Genomic DNA, 23,404 nt, shown 5'->3' on the forward strand with positions numbered 1-23,404 from the left:
GAGAGGGCAGAGAGAGAAAGGAAAGAGAGCGGAGGATAGAGAGAGATAGAGAGAGAGAGAGAGAGAGAGAGAGAGAGAGAGAGAGAGAGAGAGAGAGAGAGAGAGAGAGAGAGAGAGAGAGAGAGAGAGAGAGAGAGAGAGAGAGAGAGAGAGAGAGAGAGAGAGAAAGGAAAGAGAGAAAGGAAAGAGAGTGGAGGATAGAGAGAGATAGAGAGAGAGAGAGAGGGCAGAGAGAGAAAGGAAAGAGAGCGGAGGATAGAGAGCGAGATAAAGAGAGAGATAAAGAGAGAGATAAAGAGAGAGAGAGGGCAGAGAGAGAAGGGAAAGCGAGCGGAGGATAGAGAGCGAGAGCGAGATAACGCAGGAAGGTGGGGAGCAAGCAAATCAAAGCGGAGTGGAATCAGAGCCCAGACAAATCAGCCTCATCAAAGAAACACAGAGAGATTGGCTATGGCCAATGACCCTGATTGAACCACTGTCTGGTTAGTAGGGAGAGAGGAGGAAGGGATGAGAGGAGAGGAGAGGTGTTGTTACTCACTAGGTACTCTGTTGATGGCTCGGAGGGGTCTCAGAACTCGAACCGTTCTCACCGCTGAGAAACTCACATTCTGCAGGTTCAGAGAGTACTCTAGCATTCTGGAACAAAACAAACACAGACACTGTTAGTGCCATGCCCCAGTCAGTCTACACAAACACATGATATCATCCCACTGGACACATACATCAATTCAACATCTATTCCACATCGGTTCAGCGTCAATTACATTGAAATGACGATGAAACAACGTTGATTCAACCTGTGTGTGTTCAAATCCTCTATTGCCCTCAAATTCAAACATAAACATTGAAGCCACTTCCACTGCTTTTTGTAATTCTTCCCCTCTAATCAGGGACTGATTTAGACCGTGGACACCAGGTGGTGCAATTAAATATCAGAAAGCCAGCAGTAGACCTCGTAGGGTAAGGTTTGAATAACTATGCAATAGATCTACTGCCTATTGCCTATGGGACAGTCCACGGGACATTAAAATATTAAAATAGGTTTAATCACAGAGTAAATGTAAAACATATTCTCACTCTGGGTAATTCATCAGCTGATGTCTCATTATTCAATCTGTGCTTGTCAATTTCCTCAACGTGTCTGTGTGTGTATGTCTGGTTGTAACGAGTGTGTCTTGGCAAACACTCTCTCATGCATAATAAAATCCACTTGAACTGCACGACCTGGACTGATTAAGAGCTGCATGCATAGACACCCACACGCACATACGAGCACACCCCCCCCCAAAGGGACCAGCGAGTACATGCCACTGTGTATCCCTCTTCAGACATCAATAGCAGAGTGAATCACTGGTCATTGAGAAGAGGATGTTGTGAAGGCATGACTACTGTACGATCATGGCTGTTCTTAACCTTCAGAGAGAAAAAGATTGATGTTCTACTGCAGTGAGTGTGAGTGGGCGTGTGAGTTCCCAGAACCATTGCAGTGAAGGAGCGCGGGTTGCACAGGGGGAGGTGAGAATGAAGAGAGAGAGAGAGAGAGAGAGAGAGAGAGAGAGAGAGAGAGAGAGAGAGAGAGAGAGAGAGAGAGAGAGAGAGAGAGAGAGAGAGAGAGAGAGAGAGAGAGAGAGAATGGGTGTCATGTTTACCGTACATTTGCATTGTTTCGTATCTATGTCACTTGCTTTGGCAATGTTAACATATGTTTCCCAGGCCAATGAAGCCCTTCAAAAATCAAATTGAAATGGAATTGAATGACAAAGAGACAGAGAGAGAAAGAGTGAGAGAGAGACAGAGACCGAGAGAAAAAGAGTGAGAGAGAGAGAGACAGAGACAGAGAGCAATAGAAGATACTATTAACAAGATGACATGTAACTGATGACATGTAAACAAGTTACTCCCCCCGACCCTGTTCAAGGGTACATGATTACCAGTGTACTTTCAGAGAGCACATACAAGAATACATACAAAGACACACAGAAGGTAATCATACAGGGCATTCAGAAAGTATTCAGACCCCTTGACATTTTCCACATTGCGTTACAACCTTATTCTAAAATGTATTAAATCGTTTTTTTCCCTAGTCAATCTACACGCAATACACCATAATGACAAATCAAAAACAGGTTTTAAGAAATGTGTGAAAATGTATACAAAAATTTAAACTGAAATATCACATTTACACAAGTATTCAGACCCTTTATTCAGTACTTTGTTGAAGCACTTTTGGCATCGATTACAGCCTCTAGTCTTCTTGGGTATGGCGCTACAAGCTTGGCACATCTGTATTTTGGTAGTTTCTCCCATTCTTCTCTGCAGATCCTCTCAAGCGCTGTCAGGTTGGATGGGGAGCGTCGCTGCACAGCTATTTTCAGGTCTCTCCAGAGATGTTAGATTGGGTTCAAGTCTGGGCTCTGGCTGGGCCACTCAAGGACATTCAGAGACTTGTCCCGAAGCCACTCCTGCGTTGTCTCGGCTGTGTGTTGAGAATCGTTGTCATGTTGGAAGGTGAACCTTCGCTCTGGAGCAGGTTTTCATCAAGGATCTCTCTGTACTTTGCTCGGTTCATCTTTCCCTCAATCCTAACAAGTCTCCCAGTCCCTGCCGCTGAAAAACATCCCCACAGCATGATGCTGCCACCACCATGCTTCACCGTAGAGATGGTGCCAGGTTTCCTCCAGAAGTGATGCTTGACATTCAGGCCAAAGAGTTCAATATTGGCATCATCAGACCAGAGAATCTTGTTTCTCATGGTCTGAGAGTCCTTTAGGTGCCTTTTGGCAAACTCCAAGAGGGCTTTCATGTGCCTTTTACTGATGTGTGGCTTCCGTCTGGCTGCAGAGATGGCTGACCTTCTGGAATGTTCTCAAATCTCCACAGAGGAACTCTGGAGCTTTGTCAGAGTGATCATTGGGTTCTTGGTCACCTACCTGACCAAGGCCCTTCTCCCCCGATTGCTCAGTTTGGCCGGGCGGTCAGCTCTAGGAAGAGTCTTGGTGGTTCCAAACTTTTAAGAATGATGGAGGCCATTGTGTTCTTGGGGACCATCAATGCTGCAGACATTATTTGGTACCCTTCCCCAGATCTGTGCCTCGACACAATCCTGTCTCGGTTCTCTACGTACATTTCCTTCGACCTCATGGCTTGGTTTTTGCTCTGACATGCACTGTCAAATCATGTCCAATCAATTGAATTTACCACAGGTGGACTCCAATCAAGTTGTAGAAACATCTCAAGGATGATCAATAGAAACAGGATGCACCTGAGCTCAATTTCGAGTCTCATACACATTTGCAAACATTTCTAAAGACATATTATCGCTTTGTCACTATGGGGTATCATGTGGACTGATGAGAAAGACATTATTTTGTCCATTTAAGGCTGTAACGTAACAAAATGTTGAAAAAGTTAAGGGGTCTGAATACTTTCCAAATGCACTGTATCTGCAGCCTAATAAATTCCATTGTTATGGTGGGGTATAACTTACAGTCTCTCTCACTCTCACAGTCTCTCTCTTAGTCTCGCTCTTCGTCTCTCTCTAATTCAATTTCAATTCAAGGGCTTTATCGGCATGGGAAACAAACATATGTTAATATTGCCAAAGCAAGTGAAGAAGATAATAAACAAAAGTGAAATAAACAATAAAAATGTACAGTAAACATTGCACTCACAGAAGTTCAAAAATAATAAAGACATTTCTAATTGTTGTAACGACGTGCACATAGTTAAAGTACAAAAGGGAAAATAAATAAACATAAATATGGGTTGTTTTTACAGTGGTGTTTGTTTTTCACTGGTTGCCCTTTTCTTGTGGCAACAGGTCACACATCTTGCTGCTGTGATGGCACACTGGTATTTCACCCAGTAGATATGGGAGTTCATCAAAATTGGGTTTGTTTTCAAATTCTTTGAGGATCTGTGTAATCTAATATGGTCATACATTTGGCAGGAGGTTAGGAAGTGCACCTCAGTTTCCACCTCATTTTGTGGGCAGTGTGCACGTAGCCTGTCTTCTCTTGATTAGGGGACTTCTCCAGGTTCATCTTTCTGTAGGTGATGGCTTTGTTATGGAAGGTTTGGGAATCGCTTCCTTTTAGGTGGTTGTTGAATTTAACAGCTCTTTTCAGAATTTTGATAATTAGTGGGTATCGGCCTAATTCTGCTCTGCATGCATTATTTGGTATGGTTGGTGAATGGACCCCAGACATCACAACCACAAAGGGCAATGGGTTCTAGAAGGCCCTTCTTGCCTTGTCTCTCAGATCGTTCACCGTTCACAGCTTTGTGGGAGTTACCTGTGGCGCTGATGTTTAGGCCGGGGTATGTATAGTTTTTTCTGTGCTCTCAGGCAACGGTGTCTAGATGGAATTTGTATTTGTGGTTCTGGAAACTGAATCTTTTTTGTAACACCATTATTTTTGTATTACTGAGATTTACTGTCAGGGCCCAGGTCTGACAGAATCTGTGCAGAAGATCTAGGTGCTGCTGTAGGCCCTCCTTAGTTGGTGACAGGAGCACCAGATCATCAGCAAACAGTAGACATTTGACTTCAGATTCTAGTAGGGTGAGGCCGGGTGCTGCAGACTGCCCTCACCAATTCATTGATATATATGTTATCTCTCTCTCTCACTCTCTGGTATTGTGAGGTGTGTGTGTGTGTAACAGCTGCTGTCCACGTGTGTTTTGAAGGCACGCAGATGGAATTCCCTCGTCACGCAGATGGAATTCCCTGAGTCACCCATTCAGCGAGAGTGTGTGTGTGTGATTATGTTTGTCCATGTGTGGGTGTGTTTGCATATGCACAGGTGTGTGTGCTTTCCTCTCGGGCATGGGGATATCCCTGGTACAGGCGGTAGCTCTAGCCTCTATCTTCTTCACCTGATCTCTCACTCTCTCTGTGTGTGTGTGTGTGTGTGTGTGTGTGTGTGTGTGTGTGTGTGTGTGTGTGTGTGTGTGTGTGTGTGTGTGTGTGTGTGTGTGTGTGTGTGTGTGTGTGTGTGTGTGTGTGTGTGTGTGTGTGTGTGTGTCTCCTGGATGATAGTTGGATGTAACAGATGGCCATAGGGCCACAGAGACCAGAAAGACAAGGTAAATGGATAAACAGTAAGCAGACCAGCCAGCATAGTGAGAGAACTGCAGGTTTTCAGGCAATGAGCTAAGCTAAGGCTATTGTGAGGCAAGCACGGTGTCGTCGTTGGGTTAGAGGCTAAAATAATCTAAGCTAAGGTTAAATTGACTAGCCTTATGGGCAAAGCTAAGGGCTAAGCTAGCCTTGGAAAGAAGGGGAAGGTGATCAAACAACGTGAGTCAAGGTGATAGACTGTTAACCTCACGGCAATCTGTAGCGACGCACCAAGTCTGGAACCAGCAGGACCCTGAACATCTTCAACCCCCAAGCCATAAACCTGCTAAATCGTTATTTAAATAGTTAACCAATAGCTACCTGCACTATCTGCATTGACCCTTTTTGCATGAACTCTTTTGACTCATCACATACACTGCTGCTATTATCTATCGTGTTGCCTAGTCACTTTACCCATATGTACATACAGTTGAAGTCAGAAGTTAACATACACCTTAGCCAAATACATTTAAACTCAGTTTTTCACAATTCCTGACATTTAATACTAGTAAAAATGTCCTGTCTTAGGTCAGTTAGGATCACCACTTTATTTTAAGAATGTGAAATGTCAGAATAATATTAGAGATAATTATTTACTTAGGCTTTTATTTCTTTCATCACATTCCCAGTGGTTCAGAAGTTTACATACACTCAATTAGTATTTGGTAACATTGCCTTTAAATTGTTTAACTTGGGTCAAACATTTCAGGTGGACTTCCACAAGCTTCCCACAATATGTTGGGTGAAATTTGGCCCATTCCTCCTGACAGAGCTGGTGTAACTGAGTCAGGTTTGTAGGCCTCTTTGCTCGCACACGCTTATTCAATTCTGCCCACAAATTTTCTACAGGATTGAGGTCAGGGCTTTGTGATGGCCACTCCAATACCTTGACTTTGTTGTCCTTAAGCCATTTTGCCACAGCTTTGGAAGTATGCTTGGGGTCATTGTCCATTTGGAAGACCCACTTGCGACCAAGCTTTAACTTCCTAACTGATGTCTTGAGATGTTGCTTCAATATAGCCACATCATTTTCCTACCTTATGATGACATCTATTTTGGGAAGTGCACCAGACCCTCCTGCAGCAAAGCAGCCCCACAGAATGTTGATGCCACCCCCTTGCTTCACGGTTGGGATGGTGTCCTTCGGCTTGCAAGCCTCCCCTTTTTTCCTCCAAACATAACGATGGTCAACATGGCCAAAATGTTCAATTTTTGTTTCATCAGACCAGAGGACATTTCTCCAAAAGGTGCGATCTTTGTTCCCATGTGCAGTTGCAAACTGTAGTCTGGCTTTTTTTATGGCGGTTTTGGAGCAGTGGCTTCTTCCTTGCTGAGCGGCCTTTCAGGTTATGTCGATATAGGACTCGTTTTACTGTGGATATAGATACCTGTTTCCCCCAGCATCTTCACAAGGTCCTTTGCTGTTGTTCTGGGAATGATCTGCACTTTTCGCACCAAAGTAGGTTCATCTCTAGGAGACAGAATTCCTGAGCGGAATGACAGCTGCGTGGTCCAATGGTGTTTATACTTGTGTACTATTGTTTGTACAGATGAACAAGGTACCTTCAGGCGTTTGGAAATTGTTCCCACGGATTAACTAGACTTGTGGAGGTCTACAGTCTTTTTTCTGAGGTCTTGGCTGATTTATTTAGATTGTCCCATGATGTCAAGCAAAGAGGCACTGAGTTTGAAGGTAGGCCTGGAAATACATCCACAGGTACAGTGGGGCAAAAAAGTATTTAGTCAGCCACTCGTTGTGTATCATTTTTCTATTATTTCTCACTTTTTCCCTCTGCATTGTTGGGAAAGGCCCATTAGGAAGCATGTCACTGTTTGTAATGGATATCGTCCTCTTCGTCTGAGGAGGAGTAAGGATCGGACCAAAACGCAGCGTGGTAAGTGTCCATATTGATTTATTCAAAAACACAACTAAACACTGGAACAAAATAATAAACGTGAATCAACGAAAACGAAACAGTTCTGTAAGGTGACAACACACACTAGACAGAAAATAAACACCCACGAAACCCAGGTGGAAAAGGGCTACCTAAGTATGATTCTCAATCAGAGACGACTAACGACACCTGCCTCTGATTGAGAACCACACTAGGCCGAACACAAAACCCAACATAGAAAAACAAACATAGACTGCCCACCCCAACTCACGCCCTGACCATACTAAAACAAAGAATAAAATAACAGAACTATGGTCAGAACGTGACACTGTTATTCTACACCTTGATAATAATTGAAAAGGAAACGGTGCAGCGCTCGTTCAACAATTAAAAACTCATTTAGGGCTTATTCAAGTTAAAAGATGAACATCTGGGCCATCAAAGGCCTTCATCAGAACAATTACACAAAGGGACTGGAGAGGCACATACACTGTACTGTCGGTCCGAGGGAAGACGTAGCCTTATCTATCATTAGCATTAGCTTGTAACTACGCTGGATAAGAACCAGATGTGGCTGCCAGTGTGACGGGTAGGAGAATGGAAGAAACAACGTGTGATCAAATGATGGAGAGAAATGGAAAAGAAGTTTGAATGTGTTCTCTGACCCAGGGTTGTGCCAAGGTTGCTAGAGGGAGAGAAGAAAGGAGAGAGAGATAGAGGAGGAGGGAGGACGGGAATGCCCAACCTTGAGGCAGATTTTGCGTGAGTAGAATCTACAGATCCTGACACACACACACACACAGAAACACACATTCATCTAATTCAAAACAGCTATATAGACCATAAACACACACACGTATGTAACACGTTACAAAAACAAAATCGCATATACAAACACAAATCCCGTATGGGAACGATCACTCACAGTTGTTAATATTCACAAAACTGCACACAAACACTCAAACACACACCCTTCCTTGGGCGTGGTGCCAGCCTATCCCTTGCTTTGTCCTCACTTATCAGTGTGTGTATGGAAAAGCAGACTGGCACATGAAGAATGGTAAACACACACATTCCCATCTGTACAACAACACGCAGACAGTCAACAGTAGCCTGGCAGAAGGTACATACACACACACACACACACCCACCCACCCACACACACCACAGACACACACACTAACACATCAACACACACATACACACAGACACACTTACACACTAACACACATACACAAGCTGATGCACACAGACGCACAAAAACACAGATGCTTAGACACACACACACACTAACACAGACATACACATCACTATAATAGGTAAAGTATGAGAGAGAGGCTGAGGGAGGGAGGACAATGAAACAATGACATACGAAGTAGATTGTCCTGAGGTAATATCTGTATCGGTCATATTGACACACTGTACCTGCTCCAATTAAAAGGATGTGATTTGTAGCCTTCTATAGAGATCAGTCTTTCCAATTAACGCTGGTCTACCTTTTTTTATTTTCTATTACTCTCTCCCTCTCATGTTCTCTCTCATTCTCGTTTACTCTCTCTCATTATCATTCTCGTTCTCTTTCTCTCTCTCGTTTTTGTTCTCTCTCTCTCTCTCTCTCTCTCTCTCTCTCTCTCTCTCTCTCTCTCTCTCTCTCTCTCTCTCTCTCTCTCTCTCTCTCTCTCTCTCTCTCTCTCTCTCTCTCTCTCTCTCTCTCTCTCTCTCTCTCTCTCGTACCACCTGGCAGCAGAGGTTAACTGCCAGGACAGGCGGGAGAGAGGGAGAGAAGGAGGGAGTGAGAGGGGGAGTATGCGAGGAAAGGAGGAAGCGAGGGGAGGCGTGGGAGGTTGAGTTGGAGGGAGGGATGGGTTAAGGGAAGTAGGGAGCGAGGGAGGGAGGGAGAGCTAGAGGAGAGAGATGAAATAGATTTCGCTAGATTCCCAGAGCTTCTGCTCCTCATATTACTTCTCACTCTCCTCCCTACTGCACAGAAGTCTCTCTCTCACTCTCCTCCCTACTGCACAGAAGTCTCTCTCTCACTCTCCTCCCTACTGCACAGAAGTCTCTCTCTCACTCTCCTCCCTACTGCACAGAAGTCTCTCTCTCACTCTCTTCCCTACTGCACAGAAGTCTCTCTCTCACTCTCCTCCCTAATGCACAGAAGTCTCTCTCTCACTCTCCTCCCTACTGCACAGAAGTCTCTCTCTCACTCTCCTCCCTACTGCACAGAAGTCTCTCTCTCACTCTCCTCCCTACTGCACAGAAGTCTCTCTCTCACTCTCCTCCCTACTGCACAGAAGTCTCTCTCTCGCTTTCCCTCTCCCTCCCAATATTTTCCCCTCTGTCCATCAGAGTAACATCTGCAGCCTTACACCAGTAAATGACAGTGCGTGCCAACCCTCCCTATATAATGACTTTATAATAGTATCATGGCTATAGTTTCCATTAGCCTGTGTGTTTGCCCAATCAGAGTTAACAATAAAATAATACTATCTTGCAATAGTGTGCTGGCATAAAACCCACAGACACATCATTGGCTTAGAGACAATAATTTGCTTAATTTCACCCATAGGAAACCACTGATTGTAAAAATGGCCTTCAACAGCAGATGTAGGATCAGATCCTATGTTATCCATTAAGAGGATGAAAGGATATTGTTATTAACTGCATCAGTGGTGAAGGATAATTTCTTCCCACTGCTAAAACTACCATGTTCTCTCTTTCTCTCACCATGCTCCATCTTATCTCCTTCCCTCCCTCATCTGTCATTATATACTGGATCAGCCAACTCAGTTAACTCCGTCTCTTCTGATGACATTTGTCAGTTTGTGTTATAATTCTACTCTCTGGGGGATCGCTGACAGGCTAGCTGCAGTGGGAGTTATCCAGCACGGAATGAATTGTGACTGACTGATAGATAGCGCTGTGTGTGTGTGTGTGTGTGTGTGTGTGTGTGTGTGTGTGTGTGTGTGTGTGTGTGTGTGTGTGTGTGTGTGTGTGTGTGTGTGTGTGTGTGTGTGTGTGTGTGTGTGTGTGTGTGTGTGTGTATCTGTGTGTGGGTGTGTATAAAAGATAGCAGTGTGTGTTAAGACTGCAACCCCACAGCATATTGCAGCATCAGGAGAGATGAGAGGGGTTTTCCTTTCAGTCTCTCTCTCGCTATCCCTCCCTCCCTCCATCTCACTCTCTCTCGCTATCCCTCCCTCCCTCCATCTCACTCTCTCTCGCTATCCCTCCCTCCATCTCACTCTCTCTCGCTATCCCTCCCTCCCTCCATCTCACTCTCTCTCGCTATCCCTCCCTCCCTCCCTCCATCCATCTCACTCTCTCTCGCTATCCCTCCCTCCCTCCATCTCACTCTCTCTCGCTATCCCTCCCTCCCTCCATCTCACTCTCTCTCGCTATCCCTCCCTCCCTCCCTCCATCTCACTCTCTCTCGCTATCCCTCCCTCCATCCATCCATCTCACTCTCTCTGGCTATCCCTCCCTCCATCCATCTCACTCTCTCTCGCTATCCCTCCCTCCCTCTATCTCACTCTCTCTCGCTATCCCTCCCTCCCTCCATCCATCTCACTCTCTCTCGCTATCCCTCCCTCCCTCCATCCATCTCACTCTCTCTCTCTATCCCTCCCTCCCACCCTCCATCTCACTCTCTCTCGCTATCCATCCCTCCATCCATCTCACTCTATCTCGCTATCCCTCCATCCCTCCATCCATCTCACTCTCTCACGCTATCCCTCCCTCCCTCCATCTCACTCTCTCTCGCTATCCCTCCCTCCCGCCCTCCATCCATCTCACTCTCTCTCGCTATCCCTCCCTCCATCCATCTCACTCTCTCTCGCTATCCCTCCCTCCATCCATCTCACTCTCTTTCGCTATCCCTCCCTCCCTCCATCCATCTCACTCTCTCTCGCTATCCATCCCTCCATCCATCTCACTCTCTCTCACTATCCCTCCCTCCCTCTATCCATCTCACTCTCTCTCGCTATCCCTTCCTCCCTACAACCATCTCACTCTCTCTCGCTATCCCTCCCTCCCTCCATTAATCTCACTCTCTCTTGCTATCCCTCCCTCCCTCCCTCCCTCCCTCCCTCCCTCCATCCATCTCACTCTCTCGCTATCCCTCCCTCCCTCCCTCCATCTCGCTATCCCTCCCTCCCTCCATCCATCTCACTCTCGCTCCCTCTCTCTGATATCAAAGTTAGTCTAGATGATAGCTCACCACACACAAACACACAAACACACACACACACACACACAGAGTACCTGCAGCTATGCAGAAAATATATCAGGATTAAAGTAAATCTGAGTTTGTCAAAGAGGGAGTGGGAAAGGAGGAGGAGGGAAGAAAGGGGGGAGAGGTGCTTGTTAAAGGGAATAAGGGAAAAGGGGGAGAGAAGGAGAAGAGAGAGAGAGTTGGGGAGAGGAGAGGAGAGGATGAGAAAGGAGGAGGAGGGAAGAAAGGGGGAGAGGTGCTTGTTAAAGGGAATAAGGGAAAAGGGGGAGAGAAGGAGAAGAGAGAGAGTTGGGGAGAGGAGAGGAGAGGATGAGAAAGGAGGACGAGGGAAGAAATGGGAGAGGTGCTTGTTAAAGGGAATAAGGGAAAAGGGGGAGAGAAGGAGAAGAGAGAGAGAGTTGGGGAGAGGAGAGGATGAGAGGCACAGGAGGCACAGATGAATTGTTTACCTTTTTGATTCATCATAATCTCTACCCACTCTTCTGTTCTGCCTGCCTTCTCCCTCTCTTTGCTTTTTCATATGTTCTTCTCTCTTGCTCCCGAGTGGCGTAGCTGTCTAAGGCACTGCATCCCAGTGCAAGAGGCGTCACAACAGTCCTTGGTTCGAATCCAGGCTGTGTCACATCCGGCTGTAATTGGGAGTGCCATAGGGTGGTGCACAATTGGCCCAGCGTCATTATCGTAAATAACATTTTGTTCATAACTGACTTGCCTAGTTAAATAAAGCTTAAATCAATTAAATTGCTCCTTCCTCATTCTCTCTATCCTTCTCTCCATCTCTCCTTTCCTCCCTATCTCTATCTCCCTTCCCCATGCCCTCTCTGCCTCTCTTCCTCCCTCCCTCCCTTCCTCATGTCCTCCCTCCTACTCCATGGTGGGTATCCTGACCTACTTGTGCAGTGCTGTCTGTAGACATCATCTAGCTAATGGAACAGGATACAGCAGGTGAATGAGGACAAGCAGGGCATGTAGAGGGGGAGAAAACACATTCACTCAGATAAATACACTACACTATATACCCTCTTCTGGAGAGAGAGGGGGAGAGAGAAAGAGAGAGATACAGAGAGCGAGAAAGAGAGAGAGCGATAGAGATAAAGAGATAAAGAGATAGGTGAGGAGGAAAGGGCAGAGAGAGAGAGAGAGAGAGCGATAGAGATAGGTGAGGAGGAAAGGGCAGAGAGAGAGCGCGATAGAGATAAAGAGATAGGTGAGGAGGAAAGGGCAGAGAGAGAGCGCGATAGAGATAAAGAGATAGGTGAGGAGGAAAGGACAGAGAGAGAGAAAGAGAGAGCGATAGAGATAAAGAGATAGGTGAGGAGGAAAGGGCAGAGAGAGAGAGAAAACACTAAACAAACAACAACTCACAGAATTATCTATCCAAAATGGAGATGTATGGGTAAACCACTTCTCCAATATTTTTGGCTCTATAACAAAGAATAAAGAGCAAAAACATATACATGATCAGATACAAATCTTAGAATCAACTATTAAAGACTACCAGAACCCACTGGATTCTCCAATTACCTTGAATGAGCTACAGGACAAAATAAAAACCCTCCAACCCAAAAAGGCATGTGGTGTTGATGGTATCCTTAATGAAATGATCAAATATACCGACAACAAATTCCAATTGGCTATATTAAAACTCTTTAACATCATCCTTAGCTCTGGCATCTTCCCCAATATTTGGAACCAAGGACTGATCACCACAATCCACAAAAGTGGAGACAAATTTGACCCAACTAACTACCGTGGGATATGCGTCAACATTAACCTTGGGAAAATCCCTTGCATTATCATTAACAGCAGACTCGTACATTTCCTCAATGAAAACAATGTACTGAGCAAATGTCAAATTGGCTTTTTATCAAATTACCGTACAACAGACCATGTATTCACCCTGCACACCCCAATTGACAAACAAACAAACCAAAACAATTCAAAGTCGTCTCATGCTTTGTTGATTTAAAAAAAGCCTTCGACTCAATTTGGCATGAGGGTCTGCTATACAAATTGATGGAAAGTGGTGTTGGGGGTAAAACATACGACATTATAAAATCCATGTACACAAACAACAAGTGTGTGGTTAAAATTGGCAAAAAACACACACATTTCTCTCTTTCTTTCTCTCTCTCGGAGGACCTGAGCCCTAGGACCATGCTCCAGGACTACCTGACATGATGACTCCTTGCTGTCCCCAGTCCACCTGGCCGTGCTGCTGCTCCAGTTTCAACTGTTCTGCCTTGTTATTATTCGACCATGCTGGTCATTTATGAACATTTGAACATCTTGGCCATGTTAAGTTATAGATGACTTCGTCAACCATTTTGAAAAGAAGGTCGACGACATCCGATCCTCGTTTGCTAAGTCAAACGACACCGCTGGTTCTGCTCACACTGCCCTACCCTGTGCTCTGACCTCTTTCTCCCCTCTCTCTCCAGATGAAATCTCGCGTCTTGTGACGGGCGGCCGCCCAACAACCTGCCCGCTTGACCCTATCCCCTCCTCTCTTCTCCAGACCATTTCCGGAGACCTTCTCCCTTACCTCACCTCGCTCATCAACTCATCCCTGACCACTGGCTACGTCCCTTCCGTCTTCAAGAGAGCGAGAGTTGCACCCCTTCTGAAAAAATCTACACTCGGATTGCGTCCTACCTGACAGGTCGCTCCTACCAGGTGGCGTGGCGAGAATCTGTCTCCTCACCACGCGCTCTCACCACTGGTGTCCCCCAGGGCTCTGTTCTAGGCCCTCTCCTATTCTCGCTATACACCAAGTCACTTGGCTCTGTCATAACCTCACATGGTCTCTCCTATCATTGCTATGCAGACGACACACAATTAATCTTCTCCTTTCCCCCTTCTGATGACCAGGTGGCGAATCGCATCTCTGCATGTCTGGCAGACATATCAGTGTGGATGACGGATCACCACCTCAAGCTGAACCTCGGCAAGACGGAGCTGCTCTTCCTCCCGGGGAAGGACTGCCCGTTCCATGATCTCGCCATCACGGTTGACAACTCCATTGTGTCCTCCTCCCAGAGCGCTAAGAACCTTGGCGTGATCCTGGACAACACCCTGTCGTTCTCAACTAACATCAAGGCGGTGGCCCGTTCCTGTAGGTTCATGCTCTACAACATCCGCAGAGTGCGACCCTGCCTCACACAGGAAGCGGCGCAGGTCCTAATCCAGGCACTTGTCATCTCCCGTCTGGATTACTGCAACTCGCTGTTGGCTGGGCTCCCTGCCTGTGCCATTAAACCCTACAACTCATCCAGAACGCCGCAGCCCGTCTGGTGTTCAACCTTCCCAAGTTCTCTCCGTCACCCCGCTCCTCCGCTCTCTCCACTGGCTTCCAGTTGAAGCTCGCATCCGCTACAAGACCATGGTGCTTGCCTACGGAGCTGTGAGGGAACGGCACCTCAGTACCTCCAGGCTCTGATCAGGCCCTACACCCAAACAAGGGCACTGCGTTCATCCACCTCTGGCCTGCTCGCCTCCCTACCACTGAGGAAGTACAGTTCCCGCTCAGCCCAGTCAAAACTGTTCGCTGCTCTGGCCCCCCAATGGTGGAACAATCTCCCTCACGACGCCAGGACAGCGGAGTCAATCACCACCTTCCGGAGACACCTGAAACCCCACCTCTTTAAGGAATACCTAGGATAGGATAAAGTAATCCTTCTCACCCCCCCTTAAAAGATTTAGATGCACTATTGTAAAGTGGCTGTTCCACTGGATGTCATAAGGTGAATGCACCAATTTGTAAGTCGCTCTGGATAAGAGCGTCTGCTAAATGACTTAAATGTAAATGTAAATGTAAATAATCTCCACCCGGCACAGCCAGAAGAGGACTGGCCACCCCACATAGCCTGGTTCCTCTCTAGGTTTCTTCCTAGGTTTTGGCCTTTCTAGGGAGTTTTTCCTAGCCACCGTGCTTCTACACCTGCATTGCTTGCTGTTTGGGGTTTTAGACTGGGTTTCTGTACAGCACTTTGAGATATCAGCTGATGTACGAAGGGCTATATAAATAAATTTGATTTGATTTTGATTTGATTTCTTCACACAGGGCCGTGGGGTGAGACAGGGATGCAGCTTCTTCAACATATATATCAACGAACTGGCGCGGGCACTAGAAAAGTCTGTATCACCCAGCCTCACCCTACTAGAATTTGAAGTCAAATGTCTACTGTTTGCTGATGATCTGGTGCTTCTGTCACCAACTAAGGAGGGCCTACAGCAGCACCTAGATCTTTTGCACAGATTCTGTCAGACCTGGGCCCTGACAGTAAATCTCAGTAAGACAAAAATAATGGTGTTCCAAAAAAGGTCCAGTCGCCAGAATCACAAAAACAAATTCCATCTAGACACCGTTGCCCTAGAGCACACAAAAAACTATACATACCTTGGCCTAAACATCAGCGCCACAGGTAACTTCCACAAAGCTGTGAACGATTTGAGATACAAGGCAAGAAGGGCATTCTATGCCATCAAAAGGAACATAAAATTCAGCATACCAATTAGGATCTGGCATCAGTCATAGAGCCCATTGCCCTTTATGGTTGTGAGGTCTGGGGTCCGCTCACCAACCAAGACTTCACAAAATGGGACAAACACCAAATTGAGACTCCGCATGCAGGATTCTGCAAAAATATCCTACGTGTACAACGTAGAACACCAAATAATGCATGCAAAGCAGAATTAGGCCGATACCCGCTAATTATCAAAATCCAGAAAAGAGACGTTAAATTCACAACCACCTTAAAAGGAAGCGATTCACAAACCTTCCATAACAAAGCCATCACCTACAGAGAGAAGAACATGAAGAAGAGTCCCATAGGCAAGCTGGTCCTGGGGCTCTGTTCACAAACCCATACAACCCCCACAGAGCCCCAGGACAGCAGCACAATTAGACCCAACCAAATCATGAGAAAATAAAAAGATAATTACTTGACACATTGGAAAGAATTAACAAAAAAACTGAGCAAACTAGAATGCTATTTGGCCCTAAACAGAGAGTACACAGTGGCAGAATACCTGAACACTATGACTGACCCAAACTTAAGGAAAGCTTTGACTATGTACAGACTCAGTGAGCATAGCCTTGCTATTGAGAAAGGCCGCCGTAGGCAGACATGGCTCTCAAGAGAAGACAGGCTATGTGCTCACTGCCCACAAAATGAGGTGGAAACTGAGCTGCACTTCCTAACCTCCTGCCAAATGTATGACCATATTAGAGATACATATTTCCCTCAGATTACACAGATCCAAAATAATTCAAAAACAAATCAAATTTTGATAAACTCCCATATCTACTGGGTGAAATTCCACAGTGTGACATCACAGCAGCAAGATGTGTGACCTGTTGCCACAAGGAAAGGGCAACCAGTGAAGAACAAACACCATTGTAAATACAACCCATATTTATGCTTATTTATTTTCCCTTGTGTACCCTTAACCATTTGTACATCGTTGCAACACTGTATATACTGTATATATATAATATGACATTTGTCATGTCTTTATTGTTTTGAAACTTCTGTATGTGAAATGTTTACTGTTAATTTTTTATTGTTTAATTCACTTTTGTACATTATCTACCTCACTTGCTTTGGCAATGTTAAAATATGTTTCCCATGCCAATAAAGCCCCTTGAATTGAATTGAATTGAATGGAGAGAGAACGATAGAGATAAAGAGATAGGTGAGGAGGAAAGGGCAGAGAGAGAGAGAGTAAAAGGGGTGAGGAGGAGGAGCGGGGGATAGAGGGAAGAGAAAGAGGGGGGTAGAAAGGGAGAGCAACAGAGGGAGAGTCATTTAACTGGACCTAGATATTTTGTTATATAATTTGTTCATGGGGACTTTAAGATTGCATGTGCCCTGTCTCAAGCGCACATAAGTCTCTCTCTCTATCTCTCCATTCCTTCCCTTCCTCCCCGTCTCGCTCTCGATCTGTAACCTCTCTCCTGTCCCCAAACAGGTCTGGAATCAGTCCGAGGAGGCATTAATAAATCAAGGAGAAGAAAGGGCAGGGAGGAAGAGAGAGAGAAAGAGACAAAGATAAAGAGACAGACTGTCACTTCCTGTCTCTCTCCCTCTCTCTGCAGCTCTGTGATTGTATTGATGGTAGGAGGTCAATGATCACGGTAAGTTTCAAGGAAACCGTCAAGGAAACCTTCAAGGAAACGAATGGGAGTGTGTTATCATTGAGTCTGTGTATTCTTCGCCTTCCAAAAACCTTGGCCATATGACTACTTCTTGTGGTGTATGTATAGTGGAGGGTGTACAGTTGGGTTCCTCAACGGTTCTTTGGGAAGGGTGATGGTTCTATGTGGAACCATACTGACCGAAGAACCCTTTTGGTTCGTGCGGTTGAAAAAAATAAATGGTAATTTCCACTTTTAGTGATAATTAAAATGTAGGGTTGGTGACTCATTATAATATCTTAGGGCGTTGTTTGGGCAGAGCTCTTTTGTGCATCCGTAAGTGAGAGTCATTCCAGTTGAACTGTTGTGTTATGCTATTACATGTTATATATGACTATGGCCAGGAAACGGTATCTTGTGACAGACTCATGTATGGCCTTGTGTTAATGTGACTAAGTAAGTCAGTCGTTCTCAAGTCTCTTCTCAGGGGGCCCCCAGGTGTTCCACAGATAGCACAGCTGATTCAACGTGTTAATAAACACGGTTATTAAACCATGATACAAAACATTGAGAAATGTTATTGATAGAACCATTCACCATAAATGTTCATAAAGAGCCATATAAAGGGTCCTATATCGCCCCAATGTCACACCCTGATCTATTTCACCAGTCCTTGTGATTGTCTCCACCTCCCTCAAGGTGTTGCCCATCTTCCCCATTATCCCCTGTGTATTTATACCTGTGTTCTCTGTTTGTTCGTTGCCAGTTCGTCTCGTTTGTCAAGTCAACCAATGTTTTGGTTCTCAGCTCCTGCTTTTCCCATCTCCCTTTTTCTGGCCCTCCTGGTTTTGACCCTTGCCTGTCCTGCCCCTGAGCCTGCCTGCCGTCCGGTACCGTTGCCCCACCTCTGGTTTACTGACCCCTGCCTGCCTTGACCTGTCTATTGCCTGCCGCCTGTTGGAATATTAAACCATTGTCAATTCTACGTGTCTGCATTTGGGTCTTACCTTGATTCCTGAAACCCAAAAAGGGTTGCAAGCACAGCAGAACCCTTTTTTGGCCTTTTATTAATGGTTCTTTACAAAACCTTAGGAAATTGTACTTTATAGCACCATTCAGGTTCCATTTAGAACCTTAAAAAAAGGGTTATAGCACCATAGCACTAAATAGAACCAGTTGTTTTTAATGTGTAATGTTGATATCGTGGTCACAATGATTGCCTTCTAAATGGCCTCTCTGCCCACTACTCTCCTGCTCTCTCTTTCTCCCTCCTCAGGTCTTGCCCTTTTTTCCATCCTCAGTATCTACAGTACCAGTGGTATCTCCCTCTATACTCCCGGTGCGCTGACAGATGTGCGGAAGTGTCCCTCTGTCCAAGACAACCTGAGAATCACTGCACTATTGACTGGGGATCCTCCAAAACTCATCTGAGGAGGGGAGGAAAGAAGGTATGAGGGAGGCAGAGAGCGCTGGCCTCCCTCCAGTTCCCTGTCACCCTGCACTTAACTGCATTTAACTGGCATCCCTCTCTTTTTCTAACCTCCTCCCATCCTCTTCTCTACTTTCACTCCCTTTCTTCTCTCTCCTCACCCGTCAGCCCTTTCGTCCCAATCCCCTTGTCGACCCTTCACCCTGCCCTAACTTCACCACCCCCTATCCCACCTGGTAATATGAAGTCAAACACATCAGTGGCCTACACAGACTGTGACGCCAAAGGAAATCATTCAAGAGAAGCTCAGTAATAGGAGACTCAAATCAGTGCAGGCGAATGGGACTAGCTTTCTCTGATCTTTATCAAACGCCGAGTGAAATCAAGCTGATGTTGGCACTTCATGCACACGCGCACACACACACACACACAGGCGCACACACACACACGCGCGCACACACACGAGGAATGATTATGAAGAGAAAGTGCCAGGGTGCTGAGAAATGCTCTTTGGCAGAAATTATTTTCCTTTTCAGAAACAGACACTTCATCAGAACACTCCTAAACGAAACTAGCAACCGTTGCCAGGAAGTGTGTACCCGACCACACGTTACCTTGGTTACTATTGTCTCAGTTTGGCTGTGTGTTCTCATGAGGGACAAGGGGGTTGGCGTTTTTTGCAGACACTGCAACAATGTGAAACAAAGGGATGCACACACACACACACACACACTCACTCACACACACACACACACACACACACACACACACACACACACACACACACACACACACACACACACACACACACACACACACACACACACACACACACACACACACACACACACACACACACACACACACACACACACACACACACACACACACACACAAACACACACAAACACACACAAACACAAAGTGCCGTGTTGCCCAGACAGAATATGTAGGTTCTCTCCCTATGTGGTTGTCGTGATTCACAGCACATGTTTTTGGCTGGGGACGCCCTCTAGCCAGGGCGGGCGGCGTGCGTGTGCGTGACTCACCCGGCCAGTACGATAAAGAAGTCGAGCCTGTTCCAGGTGTCTCCTAGATAACACTTCTTCCCAAAGATGCCCAGTGCCACCATCTTGATGACCATCTCCACCGCAAAGAACGCGAAGATAAAGTCATCAAAGTCCTAGGGAGAGGGGGGGGAAAACACACGCATATGAAGAAAGAGAAATAGACATGAAAGGAAACTCCAGAGAGACAGGGGTTAGAGTATGGATGAGTGTGTACCGTATAAGTGGGTGGGGGGGTGGATAGAGAAGGGTAAACGGAGACAGCGTAAGACATGGGGAGAGAGAGTAAGGTTATGCTATGATAGTGGCCGGACTGTGTTGATCACAGAGGTAGACGCCCAGCGCTACACGACTCCTCACAACATGAACTGGTAAATAAAAGGCTTCTCAAATAAACCTATTTAAGATACAGTGCCATTCTTTCCCTCTGCGAAGTTGCACGGTAACAGAAGCACAAGACAGACCCCACTGGGCACAGACGTTTGTTCAACGCGTAGTTTTGGTTTTACTTTTGCGTTCAACGTGAAAGCAACAAAAAATGACACCGTGTCATTGGATTTAGGTTAAAAGTTGCGTGAATATTTTGGGGGGAAATTCCCTCATGTTGGTTACTTTTTTTCTAATCCAATCAGTTTCCCACGTTGATTCAATGTCATTGCACTAAATATTTGGGTTGTAATGACGTGGAAACAACATTGATTCCACCCATTTTGCCCAGTGGGAAATGGAGAGGAGAGAGATACTGACTCATCACACATGTGAGCACACACAGACAGGTACAGTCATCTCATCTACTTTGGGGTTGAATAAACCGCCCTCCTTATTTCTGCATCCTTGTGATTAGAGTGTAATCTGAATACTTTTCAGAGTAAACAGTAGAGCACATCCCTGGATTAACATCCCTGGAATTTGTTTATCTCATAAAATATGCAAAGCCTTTTGCTGAGTTTATACTGAGGAGAATCACATTATTAAGTAATGCGAAGCCTCCCAATGACGTGAGGAGTGTGTGTTTTTGTGTGTGTATGTGTGTGCGCGTGTGCGTCTCTCACACACACACACGCACACGCACACACACACCTGAGGGTTCTAGCCAGATGGAATCCATTTGACTTTAAACACACTGGATACACAAACACATGTGTCTATAGGGCTGGAATGTAAATAGAGATATAGTGTACTGGAGATGAAGCCTGTAGAGAATAGAGCAGAGAGATGCTCACGGTATCTGTGAGTGATGAGCCATGCAATCCCCTTCCGTAACCCCCTGTTCACATGCAGAAAGAGAAACACACACACACACTGCTCAGAGGGGAGTACAGTTCTAGGCAGGTAGAACCAAGAGGCACATAGCTGGGATTTCCCAATGTGAGAAAACCTGTGTGTGTGTGTGTGTGTGTGTGTGCGTGTGTGTGTGTGTGTGTGTGTGTGTGTGTGTGTGTGTGTGTGTGTGTGTGTGTGTGTGTGTGTGTGTGTGTGTGTGTGTGTGTGTGTGTGTGTGTGTACGTGTGTGTGCGGTGTACGTGTGTGTGCGGTGTACGTGTGTGTGCGGTGTACGTGTGTGTGTGTTTGTGTGTGTGTCAGAAAGCGAGAGCAGGATTCAACGAAGCATGGAGAAGGAGTCTAACACACACACACACACACACACACACACACACACACACACACACACACACACACACACACACACACACACACACACACACACACACACACGCACACACACACACACACACACACACACAGCTGGCTCCCAGAGCGGGGACACCAGTGGCCTGTGCGTAACGCTTCAATGCTCACCCGCTCCCCTTCTCTTTATCTCTCCTTCACTTGTCTTGCTCTTTCTCTCTCTGTTTCTCTCTCTCTCTTAGATTCTACCTCAATTTATCTCATATTTTTTCTCTCTCTCCTCCCTTATTAAATCACTCTTCCATATCTATATCTATACACATATATTATTCCATCACTTATTTCTGTCTTATTACTCTGATTATGTCTGCAGTAGCTGTTATTTCTGTCTTATTACTCTGATTATGTCTGCAGTAGCTGTTATTTCTGTCTTATTACTCTGATTATGTCTGCAGTAGCTGTTATTTCTGTCTTATTACTCGGATTATGTCTGCAGTAGCTGTTATTTCTGTCTTATTACTCTGATTATGTCTGCAGTAGCTGTTATTTCTGTCTTATTACTCTGATTATGTCTGCAGTAGATGTTATTTCGGTCTTATTACTCTGATTATGTCTGCAGTAGATGTTATTTCGGTCTTATTACTCTGATTATGTCTGCAGTAGCTGTTATTTCTGTCTTATTACTCTGATTATGTCTGCAGTAGATGTTATTTCGGTCTTATTACTCTGATTATGTCTGCAGTAGCTGTTATTTCTGTCTTATTACTCTGATTATGTCTGCAGTAGATGTTATTTCGGTCTTATTACTCTGATTATGTCTGCAGTAGCTGTTATTTCTGTCTTATTACTCTGATTATGTCTGCAGTAGCTGTTATTTATGTCTTATTACTCTGATTATGTCTGCAGTAGCTGTTATTTCTGTCTTATTACTCTGATTATGTCTGCAGTAGCTGTTATTTATGTCTTATTACTCTGGTTATGTCTGCAGTAGATGTTATTTCTGTCTTATTACTCTGATTATGTCTGCAGTAGCTGTTATTTATGTCTTATTACTCTGATTATGTCTGCAGTAGATGTTATTTCTGTCTTATTACTCTGATTATGTCTGCAGTAGATGTTATTTCTGTCTTATTACTCTGATTATGTCTGCAGTAGCTGTTATTTATGTCTTATTACTCTGATTATGTCTGCAGTAGATGTTATTTCTGCCATATTACTCTGGTTATGTCTGCAGTATCTCTCTTTTAAAGGCATAGTGCTGCAGTGCACAGCACTGGGTGTCTGTGTTGCTGTCTCTTTGGTGCTTCGTCACACTTGTGTGTAAAGCGCTGGACCTAAACAATGGCATCATGCCGTGGGAACAGCCGTGTGTGCGTGTGACACATGCGCACACACACCCTCTTTCTTTCTCTAGCTCTCCGAGTGGCCTGTACTATGGATGACTGTACTGTAGTCTCCGAGCCCTGTCTATCTGGACTATACCACTGAGCCATGTATTCAACTGGCCATAGAAGCCTCAATGATAATGATACTGGTTTATTAAAGCAGCTGATTCCTGACCTGCCTTGACTATAACATTTGACCCTGGGGTTCAGACAATGATGATTATCTGTAAATCCGTTCAGCTCTGTTAATATATTGATATCAGAAGGGTGGGAGGCAGGGTGGGAGGGAGGGGATAGAGAGAGAGAGAGAGAGAGAGAGAGAGAGAGAGAACGTGCAAAATACAGTCGATAGGAAGTTCAAAAGGCCAATCCCATCCTTTCCCGGGATCCTTTAGGGAGCCACACAGATACTCTCCCTCTGGGCAGGAATGAAACTGGAACCCCATTCAGAATACTTCTCTGATTAACCTCTACTCCCTCTCTTTCCTCTCCCTCTCTTTCCCC

General features: G+C 45.4%; 1 protein-coding gene across 1 annotated transcript in view; it reads right to left on the bottom strand.

The window, feature by feature from the left end:
- Positions 1 to 23,404, bottom strand: part of cacna1g (calcium channel, voltage-dependent, T type, alpha 1G subunit) — a 360,095-nt gene that overhangs the window by 195,630 nt on the left and 141,061 nt on the right. The window contains 2 exon segments of the mRNA XM_052478432.1: positions 539 to 636; positions 19,869 to 20,002. Coding sequence (XP_052334392.1) covers positions 539 to 636; positions 19,869 to 20,002 — 232 coding nt within the window.

Source organism: Oncorhynchus keta, chromosome 24 (assembly GCF_023373465.1).
Source record: "Oncorhynchus keta strain PuntledgeMale-10-30-2019 chromosome 24, Oket_V2, whole genome shotgun sequence".
Lineage (NCBI taxonomy): Eukaryota > Metazoa > Chordata > Actinopteri > Salmoniformes > Salmonidae > Oncorhynchus > Oncorhynchus keta.